The 22238-nt window shown below is 35.2% G+C and overlaps 3 protein-coding genes across 6 annotated transcripts; all 3 read left to right on the top strand.

The window, feature by feature from the left end:
* Positions 1-1099: 1099 nt before the first annotated feature.
* LOC121241322 lies at positions 1100-2645 on the top strand. 3 transcript variants are annotated; one of them, XM_041139048.1, is made up of 3 exons: positions 1100-1248; positions 1977-2090; positions 2170-2645. In XM_041139048.1, exons 2-3 carry the CDS (start codon positions 2008-2010, stop codon positions 2294-2296), a joined length of 210 nt encoding a protein of 69 aa, XP_040994982.1. In that variant the 5' UTR covers positions 1100-1248; positions 1977-2007; the 3' UTR covers positions 2297-2645. The 3 variants fall into 3 exon arrangements, with proteins under 3 accessions (XP_040994982.1, XP_040994983.1, XP_040994984.1); XM_041139049.1 differs by having other exon boundaries at positions 1168-1308; XM_041139050.1 differs by lacking the exon at positions 1100-1248 and adding an exon at positions 1309-1434.
* A 1628-nt stretch (positions 2646-4273) lies between these two features.
* On the top strand, positions 4274-8741 carry LOC121241321 (pheophorbide a oxygenase, chloroplastic-like). The gene is given in 8 exon segments (XM_041139047.1): positions 4274-4887; positions 4890-4912; positions 5330-5565; positions 5724-5850; positions 6817-6953; positions 7117-7276; positions 7659-7937; positions 8323-8741. Coding segments are annotated over 8 exon segments (1653 nt in total). The 5' UTR covers positions 4274-4451; the 3' UTR covers positions 8578-8741.
* A 4006-nt stretch (positions 8742-12747) lies between these two features.
* On the top strand, positions 12748-21992 carry LOC121241329 (transcription factor GAMYB-like). 2 transcript variants are annotated; one of them, XM_041139055.1, is made up of 4 exons: positions 12748-13658; positions 16318-16708; positions 20255-21251; positions 21337-21992. In XM_041139055.1, exons 2-4 carry the CDS (start codon positions 16349-16351, stop codon positions 21480-21482), a joined length of 1503 nt encoding a protein of 500 aa, XP_040994989.1. In that variant the 5' UTR covers positions 12748-13658; positions 16318-16348; the 3' UTR covers positions 21483-21992. The 2 variants fall into 2 exon arrangements, with proteins under 2 accessions (XP_040994989.1, XP_040994990.1); XM_041139056.1 differs by having other exon boundaries at positions 12749-13658; positions 20258-21251.
* Positions 21993-22238: the final 246 nt, after the last annotated feature.

Here is a 22238-nt window from a genome sequence, read left to right on the forward strand (position 1 = left end):
ATATCATACGAAGAACTGTATCCATATATTTGTAAAATATCAAAAATTTTATGTATAGTTACTTTTTTTTATTGTTTTGTACATTGTTACGATTGATTGTATTATTTTTTTAATATAAAATAATTATTTTGATCAATCATATCAATAAAATATATAAAAAATACGTAAAAGTGATTGTATGTAATAAAACTTTTATTAGACCCCATTGTCTGCATCACATAATGTCCGATCAGCTGCATCTTCAACAAAGTATTAGAAGGTTGGATGTTGATAAGCAGATAAATCTGATATAGGAAAAAATATAGAATGAACAAATCAATTTATTTATTTATTTTGGAACCCACTGATCTAGATCACTGGGAAACATTATTAACTAACCAACTTTCTATTTAATGTTGTAACCTTCTTATCCATTAATGTACAACTCTTGAAACTTTTAAATTCATTCGAGAAATTTTATATATATAAAGAGTATAAAAAAATAAACATATAAATTGATATAGTTTTATGTGATTTGTTATATCTATTTTATAATAAAAATAATTTTATAATCTGTCGTACTGTATCAAGCTACATCAATTTGTATGTTTATTTTTATGTAATTCCTTTACAATTACAATAATTTTCAATTCATTATTATAAGTTCGTATATCATCATTTCATATTCACTATCCTCTCATATTTATAAAATGGAGTTTTGAGAATTATTTGTAGCACAAAAAATATTGAACCGGATGATATTAAGCTTTTGGAGAGTTATTTTTATATATTACGATTTTTTAATTCTCTTGGTTTTTTATTATAATTTTATATGGTTTAATATATATAATTTTTCTCTCAATTATTTCGTTGCACCGCGTTGAATCTTAGGATAGACACATTGCCGATAATAAACCAACTTTGGATCTCTATTAATTTAATGGAGTTTTTATTATTTGCTAAAGAAAAAGGAGAAATGTGCTGTTTGGAGCTATATATATGGTTTAATAAATTGAATAAATGTTTTTTTGAAAAGATAAATAACTAATTGAATAAATATTTATATATAAAATTTTTTGATATATAAAATTAAAAAAATTTATTAATTTTTATTTTTTTCTCACAATGAATATAATAACTCTATAAAATTAGCTAATAGCTATTTTGCTACCTCCCCGAGTCCGGCCGATTCGCCTCAACTCGCTGCCCTTCAGTTCTGCGACGCTCCGAACTGACCCAATCTTCTTCGTATGTTTCAATCCGTATGAGGTATAACTCGTTTTCCCGATGTTTTCTGATGCGACTCCTTCGTGATTCAATATATGCTTGGTGCTATGTCGTTCCCCTTAGGGTTCATTTTCGATTGCTTTTTGTTACTGATTTCCATTTGTTGTCGCAAAGCACGGTGAATTGGATGCACCATTTTTTTTTTTTGGTTGGAGACGCATACAATCTGCGAGTGTTTTAGCATAATTTTAATATTCACATATCTTTTAATCAGCCATGGTTGACAGCTTTGATTTGTTTTTTTTTGCTGATTTACACCGTTCTGATTATCTTACTCCTCTGGCTCCTTGCAGCAATTTTTGTTTCTCGAATATGTTCATTTTTGTGTGGGTTAGAGGGTATCTCTGCAGTTACTGCAAGAATACCTTGCTTACAAACTGTAATTAGTGAACATTTCTGGAAAATTACTGGCAATTTTTGTCTTTGGTGGAGATAATCAACCGGATCATCACCTGATACCGTTACCCATTCTAGCTGAAGACCTAACTTTGCTATCTGTTTGCATTGTTCTGCATATATGAATGTGCGTGTGTATGCATATTTGTATATATAGAAACTAGCTACAAAATACTGTCTTGCAAACACAATTTTACTCTTATGCCTTTCCTAGTGACTAGTGATTTCATGCTGTCTAATTGAACACGTATTTTTGTTTTCAAACTTTGGTTGATGGATGCACTTAACAGGTCTTTTCTCGTTCATTTTTTCAGGTCATATTTTTAATTTGCTGTTGTAACATTCATGTCGAGAGCTCGCAATGCCATTGTTGCCGCTAGCTTAGTAGCTTTTGCAGCTGCAGGCTTGGCATTTCCCTTTTACATGGCGTAAGTAAATTGCTTTTTGTACTGGTAAAGAGTTCTATTTGGTTGCATCAGTTAGAATAACATCAATTGTATAATTCAGGTCATCTAGAAAGCCTGTTATTGATCCATCAAGGCCTTTGCCACCCCAGGCAACATTTCGAGGGCCTTATATAAACACTGGTTCACGCGATGTTGGACCCGATCACCAGGCTTACCAGAAGAAATGATTCATATTGTTTTGGACCTTCTCTTGGTGTAAGCAAAAAATGTGCTCATTTATGTCTGTTTTGTATATGAATCTGTTACTCTTTCAGACTAGACATTATCGGATTAGATCATTTTGGATTCTGGGTCAGGGATGTCTGCACGGTTTACCGGAGCTAAATGAGCAGGGCATAAGATTTAATATCGTGATCCTGCATTCTACTGGAGCAGGCAATTTACTGGGAGTATAAGATTTCTTTTTTAATTGGGGCAGATCGGTGAAAATATGTATGAGATAGACCATCCATTACGGATTTTATTGCTACGATTAGAATACAATAAATTATCTTTCATATTGCTCCTAAAAAAAAATAGGGTCGAGCACTCAATCTCGGGGGTTGTCTGCTTGGGTGCTGTATGTTGGCCTGTGCTTCTACTAGAAAGAAAAGTTTGGTTTATGGTATATAACTGTCTTTTCTTTTTCTTTTCTTGTAAATGAAGAAGTTTTCCATTAATGAAGAAACATAGAATCAGCTAGTACAAGAAGAGGCTGAATACTATCTGATATAGACTCCATACGGACTCTATGACTGACTAAATCCAAAGCAATTTTTGCCAGAACATGTGCTACTTGATTTCCTTCAGGTTTGACATGAGTAATTCTCCAATGCTGCAGATAAGATAACTTTCTACGAGTTTCTTGAACAATTTGGCCAATGATACTTAAAATCTTCAAGATCTCTCTGTAAAGCTACCTCCACATGTTTAGCATCCCCTTCAAAAGCAACATTGCTGAATCCAATATGGGTTAACCACCAAAACTATCCCAATATGCTGGATATGTAATGTATGCTCTCTCTCTCTCTCTCTCTCGTCCCCACTTGTTTATTTTTCTTTGGTTAGTTAGCCATCGTAGCCATGTTTTGATTCAAAATGGAATCGGGAGTGGGCCATTTGAATTGATATCTGGCTGGTGTTGTAGTTGAGCTGTGGATGCTGGGTTCCATGGAACTGAACCCCCATTCAGATTAAGCTTTATGAAAGTCATAGACTCATAGGTTAGATGCTTGTGGTCCTGTGGAGGTGTTGAATATTACAAGAACAGGATAGCAGGGTTGTAGTTAATCTCAATTAATCTCATCTAATTATTATAATTTTTTTAAATTTTTAAATAAAATATAATAAATAATTAAACTTTTTTCAAATTTCAAAACAAATTAATATTAAAAAAATTATATTTTAATAATAATTTATTCAATTTTAACTCTTATTTTATCTCATCTCTACTCGCTCTTCAAACCTCCCAAGGAATTAAAAGGGTTATTGTCATCTGTCTCGACTCCAATTCCAAACACATTGTCAAACACGTACTTTGCTAAAAGCCAATCCATCTATCTCGGCTTCGCAGTACAAACTTCGTCCAAATTTCCTCTTTTTTGTTTTTTTGTTTTCCTTTTTCCTCTGTTTTTGTCTTTTGGTCGGCAGCAGTGCCATTCGGGTAATATTAGATACTTTTGCACGAAAAACATGCCTCAAGATTTTTCCCCAACTTAAAAGATTTTGAAGTAAAAAAGAAATGAAAAAAATAGACCTTGCAACTCTTATTATTTTTCGTATTTAGAATAACATTAAACATTTGATAAAATTTAAAAGGACAATTTCATGCGTTCATTTCTGTTCTACTTGAGATCCTAAAGTTTAGGAAAGTACGCACACTAATCCATACATGGAAGTATTACAACTGTTTTTAATATGAGTTGGTATGAAATTATGAGTTTATATAAAATCATATATAAATCCAATCAAATTTTGTACAGAGTTTTAAGAGAGAATTTTGAATTCACAACAATAAATAATTTGATTAATCCGACTGTTAGTGGAATGAATAATTTATTTTATGTTAAATTATATTATTTACGTGATCTAATTTAATTTAAAAAATTAATTTTAAAATTAATTTTGTATCTTATAAATTAAATTAAGATAGAAACTGAGGCGTAGAGATACTGGGTGAACTGTGTTTGCATCGGTGTCCATCACCCTCCCAGCCATTTCAAACTTGCACGCAAAGCTCTTGAACTTCGTGTGAAAAAGCAACCCAACACGCCCCCCTTCCTTCTCTGTAGTGTGTAAAGACGGAATATCGTCGGGAATGAAGTTGAACTATTAGACACGATCATGGCAGTGCTACTCTCGGCCTCTGCTCCTTCTGCAACTCTCACAATATCGTCACCACCATCGCCACCCAAGTCCACCCTTCCCTTTATCTCCACCAATATCCCAAGCCTCTCTTCAAGAAAATCACTCACTACGAGTAGAGACAGAGCAAGTAGACCTCTTTCTCTTCCACGTGTAGCTGCTCCTCCAACCACACCAGCATCTGGGGAGAATCGACAAGAACAAGAGCATGCGATAGAAGGGTATGGAGTTGAGGATGAGCACGGTGAGGAAAGCTCGTCCAATGCAAAGTTCGCTTGGAGGGATCACTGGTACCCAGTTTCTTTGATCGAAGATTTGGATCCTCTGCTCCCTACCCCGTTTCAGCTTCTGGGTCGAGATCTCGTGCTCTGGTTCGACAGGTCTGCTCGTGAATGGGTCGCTTTCGACGACAAATGCCCCACCGCCTCGCGCCCTTATCTGTAAATTAATCTTCTCCAATTCTTCTTGATTTTTACACTCCAGTTCCTGTGCAAATTGAAGTTATGCTCTGTTTGATTGCTATGAAAGGAAAATAAACTAATTTAACAAACGATCACCTTATATTTGGTTTTTAAACAATAGATAAACAATTCGATGGATAAATAGCTAAATAATTAGTTCGGTAGATAAAGTGGCATAGGATATATGTTGGTAAAGATAAAGTTGCTACATGCTCTGTTTTTTCCTCTTTTTTTCGGTTTCTAGAGGAATTCATGCCCTATTGTTTCCCGAAATGATGTAATATATAAAATCAGATACAAGTGTTTCTTTATATCTTGTAAATCCTCCATGACAAAGGTGAGTAATTGAGTTCTTGATGTCTTTTCGCAATCCTGATGAGTTCATATGGTTTGTAGGAAGGGCGAATTGATGAAGGCGGCAACTTGCAGTGTTCATACCATGGCTGGTCATTTGATGGCTGCGGATCTTGTGCAAGGATCCCTCAGGCTTCATCTGAAGGTCCTGAAGCTCGTGCTGTTAAGTCTTCAAGAGCATGCGTTACGAAGTTCCCTACGATGCAGTCACAAGGCCTACTCTTCGTTTGGCCGGATGAGAATGGATGGGAAAGAGCACAAACTACCAAGCCTCCCAGGTGATTGATTCAGTTCATATCTGCAATCTACTTCCAATTATTTTGATTTGATTTAATCATTAAGTTGAGGATGTGGATTCATGATGATATTAAGTCTGATGAATATAAAATTCACTGCAATGTGATGAATGTTTTAAAAAACTTGTTTTGTTATGTAGGCTGCCTGATGACTTCGATAAACCTGAGTTTTTGTCGGTGACAATTCAGCGTGATCTGTTCTATGGCTATGATACCCTCATGGAGAATGTATCTGATCCTTCCCACATTGATTTTGCTCATCACAAGGTATATATTTGTAACAATATTAAATTGAATTTATGCAATTGTGATGCTGCCCTATGTATAAAAATCAAATTCATTATTATGATAGTTTGGCCTACTGTTAGTGGATGAATTTTGGTAGCTCTTCAATTGTGATGCTGCCCCGTGTGTGTTGTGTGCATTGCCAATGCAGTTTTTAATTCAATAAGAAGATAATCAAACCTGATTCTCAACATGGATATGTGTTTTTATAACCCAACCACTATAGCATATATGGAACTAACGTAACAGCTTGCCTGTGTTTGGTTGACTCTCTCTTTTCTCTAATATTGCTTCAGACAACAAGTGCTGTCAGGATGAAATAGGTATTCCTTCTGATTCTGTATAGAAAAATTCTATTTGTAAGCCTCATACACCACACACCTCCCTTTTTGTGATTTTTTTAATTCTTTTCTTTTACCAAATGTGTGGTATGTGTAGAAGAATTCAATTGTTTTAAGAAGAATAAAACCAAAAAAATTTTTAAAAAATAAAAAATAAAAAAATTGTGGTGTGTGGGGCTTATGAATAGCAATACTCTTCTGTATAAGGCTCGGAGAGTAAGGAAACTCTGGTTCTGTAAAAGCAGAAATCAGTTGGTATATTATTGTGTTGTGTGTGCCTGTGGCAAGTCTAATGCTGAGACCTATGTACGTGTAATGCTCATTAATATTTAAAAGTTAACTCTGCATATATGTTTGACTTTATTGGTTTATAAGATTTAGAAATGCAAGGAACACTATGGCTGGCCATGATCTGTTCAACTGAAATATTATGGGGAAAGTTGTTAAAGAGGAAACTTGCTAAATAAGGAAGAATGGTAAATATTTGCGCTTTTTATAATGGATGACTTTTTTTGGTAGAATATTCATGCACCTAAGGGAACTTGAACCTTAGACATCACCTGCCACTCCATACGTAGGTTGCTTCAAAGTATAAATCTATTTACAGGTTACGGGAAGAAGAGATAGAGCCAAACCTCTGCCTTTTAAGTTAGAGTCTAGTGGTCACTGGGGCTTTGCAGGAGCCAATGATGGTAACCCACGGATCACTGCCGAGTTTGTTGCACCTTGTTATTATATGAATAAGTAAGTTTACCACTCTCGCATAAGCAGTTAAAGCTGCATATTCTTGCATTTACCATTGATAATGTGGTGCTTGCATGATACTAATAAAATCTCATGACTTGATTCTTGTATGTGGTTGCTTAGAAATTTGAGTCCTACTCATACATGCATTGATGTTTAACAGAATAGAAATAGACGCAAAGCTTCCGATAGTTGGCAACAAAAAATGGATAATATGGATTTGTTCCTTCAATGTGCCAATGGCACCTGGGAAGACTCGATCTATTGTTTGCAGTGCCAGAAACTTCTTCCAGTTCACAGTACCAGGGCCTTCCTGGTGGCAGGTAAGAACTCTAGGACCATTCTTCTTTATTTAGCTTAAAATGGCACCAATTAGATGGGCATTCCGATCAGTTCTCCCTTTTAGTTAAATTCTCTCTTTGATCATTTTTATTAGCTTGCTATTTTCTTATGCAAATTATTGTAATTGCTTCTCTTAGATTAGCAAACGTGTTAAGTTTAATCATGCCCTCTTGTGAAAAGAATAAATCTATCTTGATGTTACATCACAGTGGCTTCTTGTGGTATAATTCCATTTGCGTAATAACTGAGTAATGATAAGTTTTGTGTCAAAGTGTGTTTAAATAATATCTGATTTTTATTTCCATTTTAATGAGTGATCATATCCTTTTAACTTAGTTCCTATTATGTATGCACTGGTGTTAGGTGGTTCCTAGATGGCATGAGCATTGGACTTCAAATAAGGTGTATGATGGGGACATGATTGTCCTCCAAGGTCAAGAGAAGATATTCCTTTCAAAGACAAAGGAGGGTTCCGCTGATGTTAATAAGCAGTATACGACAATAACATTTACACCCACCCAAGCTGATCGCCTTGTCTTGGCATTTCGAAATTGGTTGAGACGACATGGGAACAGCCAACCTGAGTGGTTTGGCATGAACAACCAACAACCTTTGCCATCAACAGTTTTATCAAAACGTCAGGTGTGGAAACTTATTGTCTCTCACATTTTTAGAGCAGGTCTATATTGAGTTTGTTGAATTTTGTTCCTTGATTTTTTGATAATACAGTATAGACATGCTACTTAGTTTCTAAGATGTGAGCAATAAAAATATTGCAATTTTATAACCAGATGGGGGAAGGCTCTTTTCTGTAAGATCCTGAACCCTTCTTTTATTTAATTAATTTTCAATTTTTTTAGACGCTAGGACATACACAAAAATGCCTGTATACAAAGGTATATCATGTTTTAAAATGACCCCTTAATCTCAACAATTAAGAGACTATCTTAATAGGTCAGCACAACGTACAAGATACATTGGTATTGCTACTGATTTGTTCTAGTTCTGTTTCCATTGTGTTTTGCAGATGTTGGACAGATTTGAGCAGCACACTCTTAAATGTTCATCATGTAAAGGAGCTTATACAACATTCCAGGCATTGCAAAAGTTTCTAATTGGTGCAGCAGTTATTTGCTGTGCAACGGCTGGGATTCCATCAGATATGCAATTACGGATTTTCTTGGCCGGGCTTGCACTTCTTAGCTCTGGCTCGGCTTTTGCTTTGCATGAACTACAGAAGAACTTTGTATTTGTTGATTATGTACATTCTGAAATTGATTAGAAAGAGAGATGATACTTGGGCACTGTTTGCCAATATGCATAGGCATTAAAAACTACTGTGAATCAATCTTTGTATGAAGATTGAGAATATATAAAGAATATATGCCAAAAATTGTACAGATAACTTGTCATTCAAGTCTTTATATGCACTGTGAAAATGAGCTACCATTATGTTTTGAGATTGGTAAATTTGGGGGAATTATCCTCTCAAATAGTTTCTTGTTTTATGAATATACACAGCCTACAAATTCAAGCCATCCTTATTCCTAGCTGTCACAAAGTGTGGAAAGGGAGAGATCTCTACCCTTGTTATTGATAGTGGACACAATCATGATCATATAAAAGAGATCTATCCTTCCAATCATGGTTGTATTCATTACAACTTCATCGCTTGCATTGTCTACTGCTTGTGAATGGAGGGGTGGGGGGAAGATGAGATTTCCCTTTCCTCCTACCTCATGCTTTGTCTCAGCATGAAGTGGGAGATCCCCATCGCCAGTTTTAGGAAAAAGATCATATGTTCACCCCATCGCGTGTTGATGGGCACATACGGTGTGACGAGACAGAGATCTTTCCCTTCTCATTTGAGATGGACGCAACTATACTCAAGGGGAGAGATCTATTCTTCCAATTGTATTCACATCGATCACATTGCTCGCATGATCATGTGCTGGATATGGAGAATCCACATGTCAAACCACGTCCAATATTCACACTTTTTATAATCTCAATACCATTAGATACATATGAGTCAAAAGTGAATTTAGAATGGAGACCATGACTACATATTTATAATATTCGAATTCTGATTTTGCCCATGATAGAAATAGCGAAATTACACGAGTCATTAACTGGATTTCTATGGATGTATTAATCTTAACTATTGCAACGCTATAATCAGACTGAATCATATACTTATATAGAGATATATCAGTAGTCTAATTGTCACTTATTAATCACTCTTAATAAACATTATAAACATCATACGGATTTTATTTTAACAATATATGATTTATGGCCAAGGTCCTTTTAGATTAGACGACATAAGGACTAGTCTCCAAGTAGGAGAATTAGGTTCAAACTCATATATATATATATATATATATATATATATATGCCTATATCTTAAAAGTGTTTATATCGTGATGAACAGTAAATTGAACAGTAATCACTGTTATGCCGTATAACGTGAACAGTAATTACTGTTCACATGAATTATACGTTATTTTCATTTATTTTTATCTTTTCTTTCACTATTTTTTAAAACTATTTAAATATTTTTTAAAAATAAAAAAAATCACATATTCATTTAAAAACACTTACTTAATCATTAAGTAAAAAAAAAAAAAAAAAAATTAAAAAAGTTTTTGGTAAAGAATTTCGGTAAGAATTTTCTGTGTACATGGTGTTTTCCTTTTGATATATTGTAAGTGATGGGAAAATGAAATTTTTTGGAATTTAAATCTAACCCTTCATCGTAACTCTCTAAATTTGATCTAATGGTAAAAATTTAAAGACTGATTTAAATTAATTTAAAATATATATTTAACATATAAATATCATATCATAAATAAATTATCAAATTTAATTTATAAAATACTAATCTTTCATCATTAAATAAATAATGAAATTTTGTTAAATATTTTAAAAAAAGTAAAACTATATAAATAATTAAAATTTTAACATAATTTAAATATGATAATATTCTTAATTAACTAAAAAGAACTGATTAAAAAAGTAACTCAAAAATGTGTCCTGAATTTGTATTTCACTTTTCTTATTTTTATTTTCTTTTGTTCATGTATATTTTTAATTATCATAAATATTTTTTAAAAAAATAAAAAATTTACAACATCATTAAAAAAAATACTTCCTTAATCACTAGATAAAAATAAATAAAAAATAGGCAAACGTCCCTTGGACGTTACTTACTGCTAGTATATATATATAATATATATATATATATATATATATATTTGCATTTAGCAGTTTGCTTAGAATAAGAGTGTGTTTGGATGTTGAAGTGAGTTGAGTTGAGTTGAGTTGTGATGATAAAATATTGTTAGAATATTATTTTTTAATATTATTATTATTTTGAAATTTAAAAAAGTTGAATTGTTTATTATATTTTGTGTTGGGATTTGAAAAAGTTGTAATGATGAGTTGAGATGAATTGAGGTGAGTTTAGTAAGCAAACGTATCCTTAATGAAGTCTACTAGAGTGCGTTTGGATGCTAAATGAATTGAGTTGAGTTGATAAAATATTATTTTAATATTATTTTTTAATATTATTATTATTTTAAAATTTGAAAAAATTGAATTGTTTATTATATTTTATATTAAAATTTGAAAAAATTGTAACGATGAGTTGAGATGGATTGAGTTTGGTTTAGAAACTAAACGTACCGTAAATCACTGTCATTCCACGTAAGAACCTGATTACTGATGGAAAATGCAGCTACTGTTTTGGATAAGAACGGCAAACCACTCATAGTGGATCCGGAAGGAAGAAGGGGTAATGCATTTGATTATGGCTCTAGGTTTGTGAGCCCAACGAGAGTCCTTGATCCAGGACTCATCTATGATGCAAAACCAAGAGACTACATATCATTTCTTTGTTCAATCGGTTATGACAAGAGGTCATTACATCTGGTTACAAGAGACAACAGTACATGTCATGGGGCCTTCAGAACACCATCTTCCCTGAACTATCCTTCTATCACGGTGCCTAATCTCAAGGACACCTTCTCAGTAACTCGAACTGTGACCAATGTTGGGAAACCAAAAAGTATATATAATGCTTTAGTTTCTTCTCCCAGGGGAATCAATGTCACTGTCGTGCCAAAGCGATTAATCTTTGACCGGTTCGGCCAGAAGATCAAGTTTACCGTGAAATTCAAGGTGGCTGCTCCATCAAAGGGATATGTTTTTGGGTTGTTGTCATGGAGGAACAGAGACTCACTGGTTAGTAGCCCTCTGGTTGTCCGGGTTGCACCTTCAGACTTGGGGTTGATGAGATAACAGCAGTTGAAAGGGTTAGAGGTTAGGAGCTTTGAAATGAAAGTGAAGATCATCTATATTCATTGCTCAGAACAGAAAAAAAGAAGAAGAAGATCGATATTCATTGTAGCCTAGAATGATAGGCCCGGAGATGGTTGGTTTATGGAATTTCCGGTAATCTGTTAAACTAGCGACATGCCAGCATATGAAGCGAGATATACATTTTATTTTTGTCCTATCCACGCAATATGTATCTGGTGGTGCCTTGGCTCCTCTTTTGCTTATCAAATGTAAATCTCGATGGACCTTGATGGCATCAATTGTTATCATTTTGGGCCTCAAGTCTTGTGGTGTTCTCTTTTTGACAACTAAATATTTTATGAACCAAAGTTACTTATTAAAAAACATATTTATATTTTATGAACCAAAGTTGACAGGAAAAGCAGCAAGAGGAACGGTTAAGTTACGGAATAATACTATATGCAGTCGTAGAATATGTAAGTACCGTACAATCGTTTTGAAAAAAAATGAGATTTACTATTAAAAAATTAACTTTATTTCATATGAATCCTATATTTATTTAATTTTTTAAAGTGAATATATGATGCTTACGTAATCACGATTACAAGTATCATTTTTCTAAATTACGACTTGGCTATCTTTATACATCTGTTATGCGTGGAACTAGTAATTATACATACACATGATTTATGAGCATTGAATAGAAAATTTCCAAAATGATGCCCCATGGGCCACAAGCAGAGTGCACGAGGAGAGAGATACCTGATATCTCCTGGCACTTGGCAGATGGATCCCAGGGGGGAGATCCGTGGGTTGTTGGTTGTCTAAGATATTCCGGATAAATTAATAATAACTCTCGGGGGGAAAAAATAAAGATAAGAAGTGATTTGAATTTAGAAATAAATAGAGATGATTTATGAAAAGTTAAATAAAAATTGAATTATTTATTATATTTTATGTAAAAATTTAAAAAAATTATTTTGAGATTTAAAAAAATTAAATTATTTATTATATTTTATATAAAACTTTATAAAATTTATAATGATAAAATGAGATGAAACGAGATAAGTTGAATATGTTAAATGTGAATTTTGAATTTAAACGAGGTAAAAACAATTCTATCTTTTCTGCCATTTCATTTGGGATTTCTGTGCCGAGGACCTTGATATTCTGAGAGAGTGGGAGAATCCAGAGGGAGAGGGAGAGGGTAAAGGAGCATTCCAGATTCCAAATACAGAGAGTATAAAATACAACCAAAATATCCACAAGATATTAAAAGCGAAAAGTGGCTGGCTCATCTCTGACTCTCCTGATTTCCACCTTTTTTGCGGCCTCCTTTTTTTCTATTAAAATTGGGTTTCTTCCAACATTTTGTTCGTTTGCTTCATCTTCAAATCCACCGTTCCTCTCCACGTCAAAAAGATTGTAACTTTTCTATTACCCAGCTCTCACATACTCTCGCTCTCTGACTCTATGCTCAGATCGAGCAATTGCTTCTTCACTGACTACGGTTAGGGTCGGGGGGATTTTTACGTATACATTTCCTTCTCGTTCTCTCCTTCCTTCTATCTTTCATCCACCTTCTTGCTTCTCATTCTTCACTGGGTTTTTTTTTTTTTTTTTCCCCTAAAGTTCCTAAGCTGGGTCTTTGTTAACTGGATCTGGGAACTTCTCTGTTCTTTCTTTTTCTGATTAATATTATTTTTCTGACTAGAGGATCAGAGTTGAACTGAATGTCCGTTTTCACGTTGGCTCTTGATTTCTTGATTTATCGGCTTCATGTTTATTTTTCTATACGTTTGACCAAAGCTTGCATTTGAGAAATTCTATGTCAATATTGGTGAATTCCGGTATTTGAAACGAGCTCTTAAGGACCATCTTGGCGTTTCCTATCGTCTTTATTATTATTATTTTTTTAACTTTCTAAAATATTTTCCGCTTCAAATTTATCTTGCTGTTTTGGATTGAGCGAGTTTTCTAGGGTTTTGGGGTTTTGCAAATTATCAGTGGCTGATGCCAATCATTTGAGCTCTGCAACTCCAGCAGTCTTCAATATTTCAGGTAAAGAAAAAGGTCATTTCTTGCCAATTCTATTCATTATCATTTTCATCATCAGCTTTTGTAGCTTCATAACGATGGGCTTAGATTGGGCCCTTCCTTATTTTTAGTAAGATAGGTTGTTTATTATTATTTATAATAATTATTATTAGCATGAATATGGTAATTATTGTTGTTGCAGTTGTGATATTTAGTGAAATTCTATTCTTGTCTGTATTTATGAATCGTAAGTTCTCTGTATTTGGGAAAACAATTTTCCTCCAATAAGACCCGAGAACACAAAATTTTCAATGATCCTAGAGCTACTAATTAACTTAGATCCAGTTGTATATCCTGCTTCTGTCCAGTTCCGGTGCTAATTGGACATCTGAATGTGCACACTTTTCGACATCTGTCTTTCTCCAGTTCACACAGGAACTGGACTGAAGCCAGACCGTTCAGCATGAATTGAAAACCGAAATAATTCTATTTCCTTGTATGTTTCTCTTCTATAAAGGAGCCAAATGAAACTGAAATTCACGTTCTGTTTTAAATTAGAGATGTTAAAAACGATGAATCAATGTCAAATATAGCCCCTTGCCTTCCAACCTAACGATGTGGGCTTGATACCCCATACCCGCTTATGTCTATAAATTACCTCTATTTATTATCTACATGAAATCTGTATTAATTGCTTCTATATTAGAGTTAATATTTATTAATCATATTATTCATTATTATTCTATATTATTGTATTCTGCATTATAGGGATTATGCAGTGAATAATTTTTAGCTTTTTGATAATACTGTGTTTTTGTTGAAATTATTCAAGTGCCTTTGAGTTCATTTAACCTACTTTCAGTAATCGATAATTTTGTTCAAGATAGGTTTCATGGTCCATAACATTCCACAGCTTTGTGTTTCATTGCTTTTAATATATATGCTTTCTGTAATCCCCCACCCCCTCTCTCAATTGGATTAGTGCACTAGACCTTCTGGGTTTCGGAAATGGGGTGAATTAAAGACTTTGAGGTGACTCTAATGAGTTTTGCAAGTTATCTAATCTTGTATTCAATTGGGTAAAGGTTCAATTCTTCTAAGTTTTGTCCTGCTTTGAATTTAACAAATTTAGTGCTTTGTTTCTATTTTATTGGTGCTGGATGCCCGTGAATGAAGTTTCAACTAATCTTGAGGGCGCACAAGCAATTGGTAAAGAATTTCCTGCAAGTGCACCTTAGGTAATTCAAGGGTAAATTCTCGGCCCCTAAAAATTATTTGCGCACACGAGTTTGAACCTTAGACCTAGAAGGAGCATACCACCAAGACCAAGACCAAGACCCTTACCACTCGAGCCAACCATGAGGTTTAGATTTTGTCCTCTGCTAGGTTGCGGCAAAAGGAAAAAAGTGCATAGTAAAAGCTTTGGCTCTTTAATTTTTTTTGCACTTTGGGACATGTGAGAAACCAAAAGTCTCTCAATTTCTTACATAGAGTTATAAAATCCCTTCCACCTTCCTCTAAAAGATTGCTGATAAAAATGCCTGAAAACTTGCTGGTGTCTTTTGCCAATAAGTCATATTCTAGTGTAAAATGTATTAAAAGGCCTTATAGTTTGGAAATTTCCTGCTCAAAAGTGTTGGAGGTACGTTTTTAACTTCTAATCCTCTTTTGGTTTTCATCAAAGCATTCTTTGTGGGTAGCATTAGTTTCTCAGGCTTCATTCAGGTCTGAATGATGCAGTGTAAAATGAATTTCAAGGATAGCTGATCTGTTTCTTGAAATACAATTGTTTTATTTCTGAATCGAGGGCAAGTTTTTCCTTGGTTGGTACTCTTGGAACTGACAGTTTGTGGTGGGTACCCACTAGAAAATGTACATTTTCTGTTGATTCCTTCTATAAGTCCTTCACATATCCGTAGAACAATCACTTTCCTTGGAGAAGGATTTGGAACAATAAGGTGCCTCCCAAGGCAGTATTTTTTGCTTGGATAGCTTCTTTGGACAAAATTTTGACTATGGACAATTTATAGAAACGCCGGGTGATTGTTGTCGACTGGTGCTGTATGTGCAGAAAGAGTAGCGAGACTGTTGATCATCTTATACTGCATTGTGAGGTTGCTAAAGCATTATGGGATGATGTCTTCAGATGGTTAGAGAGAGAAGCGCTACTGTGGTCGAGCTTCTGGCCAGCTGGACGAACCTAGGTGTTATTCCACAAATCACAGCTATGTGGAAGATAGTTCCTATTTGTATTCTATGGTTCCTATGGAAGAAATGAAATGATCGTTCTTTTGAAGATAAGGAGTGCTCATTCGAGGAGATTAGATTATTCTTTGTTAAAACTTTATTCCTATGGGCTAAAGCTGTAGATTTCAATGGCCTAGACTTTCATGATTTTCTTGTTTCCATTATTCCTCCTAACAAGGTGTTACCTCTTGTATACCCCTTGTGTACTTGGGATATGCCTATTCTTATTAATACAATCTTTTACTTGTAAAAAAAAGTTTTTCCTTGGTCTATTGTCTTCTTTTCCCTTCTATTTTCATTTCGTGTTTATTCTCTCTTTCTGATATAAACAAAGCTGCTGCAGCTAATATTTCCCATCCATTAATCTGTATGTTTTGCTTCCACATGTTCTGATTTGCCAACTCACTTGCTGCTTCTTTATTTGTTGGAATGTTAATTTTCATGATCTTTTAGGAATATTTGAGGAGATGATGGGCACAGTGAACAAGAGTGAGAGCTCAAAAAAGTCAAAGGGTAGCCGAGATTTGGAATCAGTTGAAGAAGCTAAAACTGAAGGAGATTTGGAAGGAGTTCCATTGAAGAAAGGCCCTTGGACATCAGCGGAAGATGCAATTTTGGTGGAATATGTTGAAAAGTATGGGGAGGGGAACTGGAATGCTGTACAGAAGCACTCAGGACTTTCCCGGTGTGGGAAAAGCTGCCGTCTACGTTGGGCGAATCACCTAAGACCAGATTTGAAGAAGGGTGCATTCACTTCAGAGGAAGAGCGCCGTATCATTGAAATGCATGCTAAGATGGGAAACAAATGGGCTCGAATGGCTGCAGAGGTTAGTGAAAATTTTCTACTTTCAGTCTTAGTTTCCTAATAAGTATATTCTGATATGTCTAGTTACTTTTAGATGTGAATAGTATTTTCATTTATAAGGTACATCTCATGCCCATGTTTAATGGGCAGACATTGGACTCTATGTGTCTGCACACTCAAGTGCACCCACATATTTAGATACATATTGATGCAGGCCAGTTTGCGTTAGTCTTTGGAAAATTTTTAACCATGAAAGCCAATGATACCGATCATGCCCAAGATAGAGAAAATTAATAAATAAATTCTTATTGTTGTTTCAAGTCCAGCCGAATATTTCTGAGATTAGTCAAACAAGAAGAAATTACATGACTTCATGGGGAGTGGCAGACGGAGCTCTGTAATGGACGCAAGCCTTAGAGTTGGAGCCCATTTACAAATCATATGGGAGTTTGAACTGGTCAATTTGGCTGAATGAGTTTGAGTTATCATATTAGGAGTTATCGAGGTTTTGAAGTTGTCTTATTAGTTGTTTTTTTAGTTTGTAATTTTGATTGGTCAAAGAATTTTAAGTCTATTTAGAGTCTCTAAGTACAGTTGTTTCTCTTTAGTTTTTTTTGTTGGATTGCTTTTGAGTCTTTGGTAGCTCTGAACGTTGGAGTCAATTGGTAAAATCCACGAGGTTTCAGAGTTTTCTTATAATGTGGTTTTAGTGCTTAAATTGATTTTAAAATCTTTTATTTATGATTATATATAAGGGAATGTCAAACATATGTAAGGGAGTTGTTGATTATTATTATTATTTGAAATTGAATTATGGAAATAGCCTATGAGAGTGTTTTCAATGTTCATGTGATCCTAGATGATTGATGTGCTGAAAATGGCCGCTGATGTGAACATGGTGCCGTATAACTGTCTGTGCTTCTTAGTCTCATAACCCCAAGTTTCCTTTTGACACCAGCAGAATTGTTCGATCCTGTAGTTCTGGAACATGGTCATCTTTTTGGGTTAAATGCCAAATAGCTCCTGTGGTTTGGCCGTTAGACAAATTACTCCATGATTTTTACTTTTGAAATTTTCCACTCCCTATATTCTCAACTTCGATCGTTTTGATCATTCTGTTGCAGATCTGTCAGATCCACTAACAGAGCCCCTGTCACGTGGCTTACAGATTGGGAGGGGAGGTCCCCTCTCGATCAAAGGGCCTTTCTCACTTGGGATGATGGCTGCAGCCACCCCAAATCCACCTGGTGATTTGGGAGGGAACCTCTTGTCCCGTCCTGTAATATTTTTATTTAGATTTTTATTTTTTTTCTTTATTTTTAAATATTTGTTATTTATTGTGACATGTGGATGTACACACAGCTAAATATGATGTGTGTTGCATTGTAATTGGCGACGATGTGGCTTATGAGCCATGTGGCAAGGGCTCTGCTAGTGGGTCTGACGGGTTTGTAACGGAAGGATCCAAATGACCGAAGTTGAGAATATAGGTTCGAAAATGTTCAAAATTAAAAGTCAGTGATTAATTTGTCTAAAGGTCAAACCACAAGGATTGATTAGTATTTAGCCCTGTTTTTCCTGACTTAATTGATTCTCAGTTGATTGCTTTTTTACCTTTGTCTTGACTGGGTATGTGTGCAATATTAGCATATGTACAATAGCTAGAGTTTTGGTACTTTGTTACTAAACAACATTGTCCCAATTACGAAGATACTTCTGTTGTTGTGCTTTGTTTTTCCTGGTTCTTACTTTGTAATGTGATGGCGAGCTTTTGCTACCTTTGTTCTGATTAACACTTCGTATTGAGCAGCCATTAAATTTCCATCTGAAGGGTTTGGTTCTTGAGAAAACAATGGGATAAATGTCAAAAACCAAGTATAGTAACATCTTAAGCTCTCGAGCCCACTCTTCAGAATTAGGCTGGCTTTATTGCTTAATTATCTCTTGTTTGACTGACAGAATAACAAAATTTCTCTTCAGGCAGATGTTTGATGCTGATGTCAGGAGTACAAACGGATACACTTGAGTTTTCAGCATCTATACCCTCATTTTTGGAAACTTACTCTACTTCAAAAAAAATTGGATTCTTACTCCCTTGTTTTGAAAATAGAAGCATCCCAAGTTGAATTTATATAGTCTGAAATTGGGAAGAAATGTTCTAATTACTGCAAATGCATTATATTGGTTGGTGAAATGGCTATAACCATTCATGTAAGATGTTTATATAATTGGCTTGCTTTCAATCCTTTATGTTCCTAAACCCTATATCATACATATATGCACAAATTGGTTATTTCAAACCAACTGAGCTTATTATGAATTTTTTGGATTTGTCATGTGAACAGCTTCATTATGCCTATAAATTATGTTCCTTTTGAGGCAAGTAATCTGCCAGTTTCTTACTTAAGTTCACACTACGAATCTTTGGTATTGAGGCAAGCTAGTTCAAAAATGTTTTCAAGAAAAGTTGGGATAACATTTGTTTTCTCACAAAAGAAAATTGGTACTTTGTTAATATTAGATTTGTTTATGAGGCAGACCTTAAAAACCCCTTTATGTGAAGCGGATGAGTCACAGAACCAGTGGGATGGGGCTGTATGTCTAAAATTAGGGGTTATTGGATTGTCTGTGATCAGAAAAGAGGTGGGAGTGGGGGTGGGGAGAGGAAAACAGGAGGAAGAAGTCTAGATTCGTGCTGGGGTTTCTGGAATTCAGTCCTTTGGGTTGGATGTGACAACAAAGTCCCTGGAAACCCAACTTGATAATATGTACTAAATTAATACTCCTGGATTAACAATTAAGAACCTATCATTAGAACCAGCTAAAATAAAAGCTCCAACAGTCAAACAAGCTAGATAAATCCTAGGTGGGGCCTGCAGCACCATTGCTGTCCGAAATTAAAACATGTGCTTTAGAATTCAGATTCCCATCTCTATTGTAAACCTTCCTCAACCGTCTAGTTGTCCCCATCAGTTGGATGTTGATACCATATATATATATATATATATATATATATATATATATTTCTGATTGTGGCTAGTTGAGTGATATATCTAACATCCTCTTTTTGCTAAAATAAAAGCTCCAACAGTCAAACAAGCTAGATAAATCCTAGGTGGGGCCTGCAGCACCATTGCTGTCCGAAATTAAAATATGTGCTTTAGAATTCAGATTCCCATCTCTATTGTTAACCTTCCTCAACCGGCTAGTTGTCCCCATCAGTTGGATGTCGATACCATATATATATATATATATATATATATACTTCTGATTGTGGCTAGTTGAGTGATATATCTAACATCCTCTCAGTATAAACAGAGACTAGTTTGAAATATTCATGGTTGTATTGCAAATCACGCATTTCTAATCCCTTGCAGCTGAAGACAGCCATATGGTGAGCTCGATGTTGACTATGTTTTGCCTTTTACCAGTCTTGTAATGCTACATTACTTTACCAATATGTTTATTTGCATGTTTATATGTTTATTCATTTTTGTCTTGTATGCTCATATGTTCAGGAATAGACTGACCTATCAACCTTTTGACATTCTTCCTTCTCTCCCTATAGCAGCTGCCTGGTCGTACAGATAATGAGATAAAGAACTACTGGAATACAAGAATTAAGAGACTACAACGATCAGGCACACCAATTTATCCGCCTGACGTGTGTTCTGCGGTAATGAATGGTAGTGAAGACAATAATCACAATGGGATGTTGACCACTGGGGACGCACACCATCATGATCTCTTGCAGGGAAATAATTTTGAGATTCCAGTTGTAGAACTCGATAATTTACTCAATCACGGGTATCTCTCTTACACCCCAAAACTTGATGTTCCTGCGAGCAGCATGCTCCAACAAGGTGTTAGTTCATCCGATAATTATGACTTGCTGTTCCGAACAAGGCATCCCCCCAGATGCCTTCAAGAGTTGGAGGCGCTGTTACCTGGTCTGGATGGTAGTGTCAGCAGTGCTCTCCCAGTCTTCAATCACTGCGTGGATTATTCTTATGATCAGAAGGCTGCCAAATCCTTTAACTTGCCGCCTTCATTTGATCCAGATCTTGACCCCAGTGACCAGTTACCATTAGGTGTTCCTTCTGGCAGCCATGCCCTTTTAAATGGCAATTCTTCTTCTTCCGAGCCCATATCTGTGGCTATGAAGTTGGAGCTCCCTTCACTCCAATATTCAGAAACTCGACTGGGTAGCTGGGGCAAGCCTGCTTCCCCACTTCCTTTACTCGATTCTGTTGATACTTTGATCCAGTCTCCTCTGACAGAGCAGACCCATTCAGGTTTTCTCTCACCAAGGAGCCATGGTCTGTTGGAAGCAATAGTCTATCAGTCACGTACTCTGAAAGAATCAAGGAAGAATCCACCCCAGCAAAGTTTGGATACTTCTGTCATGCCAGGAGATGTGGTGAAAGGTTTGCCCATCAATCCATGTGAGACATATGGTGACCCAAATTCACCTTTGGGCCATTCTACTGCATCAGTGTTCAGCGAGTATACACCTGTCAGTGGAAGCTCAAGGGATAAATGCCAATCAATTGAAACAATGCTGGGTGAGAATGTTGAAAACTGTGGATTCACTCTGTAAGATGAAATATGTAATTATGTTGATAAAGTTTGCCATTCATTCTTATGCAGGTAGTGATGCTATGCTTGAAACGGTCAACAATCAGGATCCAAGTCATTATGTCGTAAAGAAAGACGATTCAAATCAGAGAAACTTTATAAGGCCCGATGTTTTACTTGACCTGTGTTGGTTTGGGAATAGCAAACAGCATCGTTAAGGATCAGTTCATGCAGATGCTATGTGACGCACTTTTTAGTGAAGAATTCAGCAATGGCTACTCCCAGATAAGCACCGTGACTGTTACGTTCTTAACACGACTTGGATCTGGTGCATGCATGAGATAAAAATCTAATGAAGATCATTGAGATCGTCGGAGAACTTCTGTAGTCTGCTTGTTATGATTTGTGCTTTGGTGCTGATCTTGGAAGATTTAGTTTGGATTGAGAGATAAGTCTCAACTCATCTTACTACTATTCACAAACCATCTCAACTCATTTTATCTCATCTCTCAATCTAAATGAGTTTCGGGGGTAGAACATTTCCACCAAAGAGGAGTGCAAAATTATTTTATCCTAAGCATATTGATCAAAATTCATGGTGTTGATCTTCAATAATTATTCCCCTCTCTTTCTTTTCTTGTGATCATTTGCTTTTATTTGTAAGAGATACCGTGGAGAACAAATTCAATCGCATTATGAAATATGGGTAATGCTCAAATTTGATGGCTTTATCCTTCTTCTTGTTTGGTCCTTTGAAATGACTTGCTGCTATACAGGTTTTGCTAATACGCCATAAATATCATTCATCTCCATTCTTGCTTGCTTCTTCTAATTTTAATTTTTTTTAAATTAATTAATTAATTTTATGGTGAAACCCTGAAGACTCTGCAAACGCAATGTCTTTTATACTGCTGTTAAACCCTCTTCTTGCTTGCGTTTCCAACATTGAAACACTGGTTCGCCGTTATTTCATT

This window comes from Juglans microcarpa x Juglans regia, chromosome 7S (assembly GCF_004785595.1).
Source record: "Juglans microcarpa x Juglans regia isolate MS1-56 chromosome 7S, Jm3101_v1.0, whole genome shotgun sequence".
Lineage (NCBI taxonomy): Eukaryota > Viridiplantae > Streptophyta > Magnoliopsida > Fagales > Juglandaceae > Juglans > Juglans microcarpa x Juglans regia.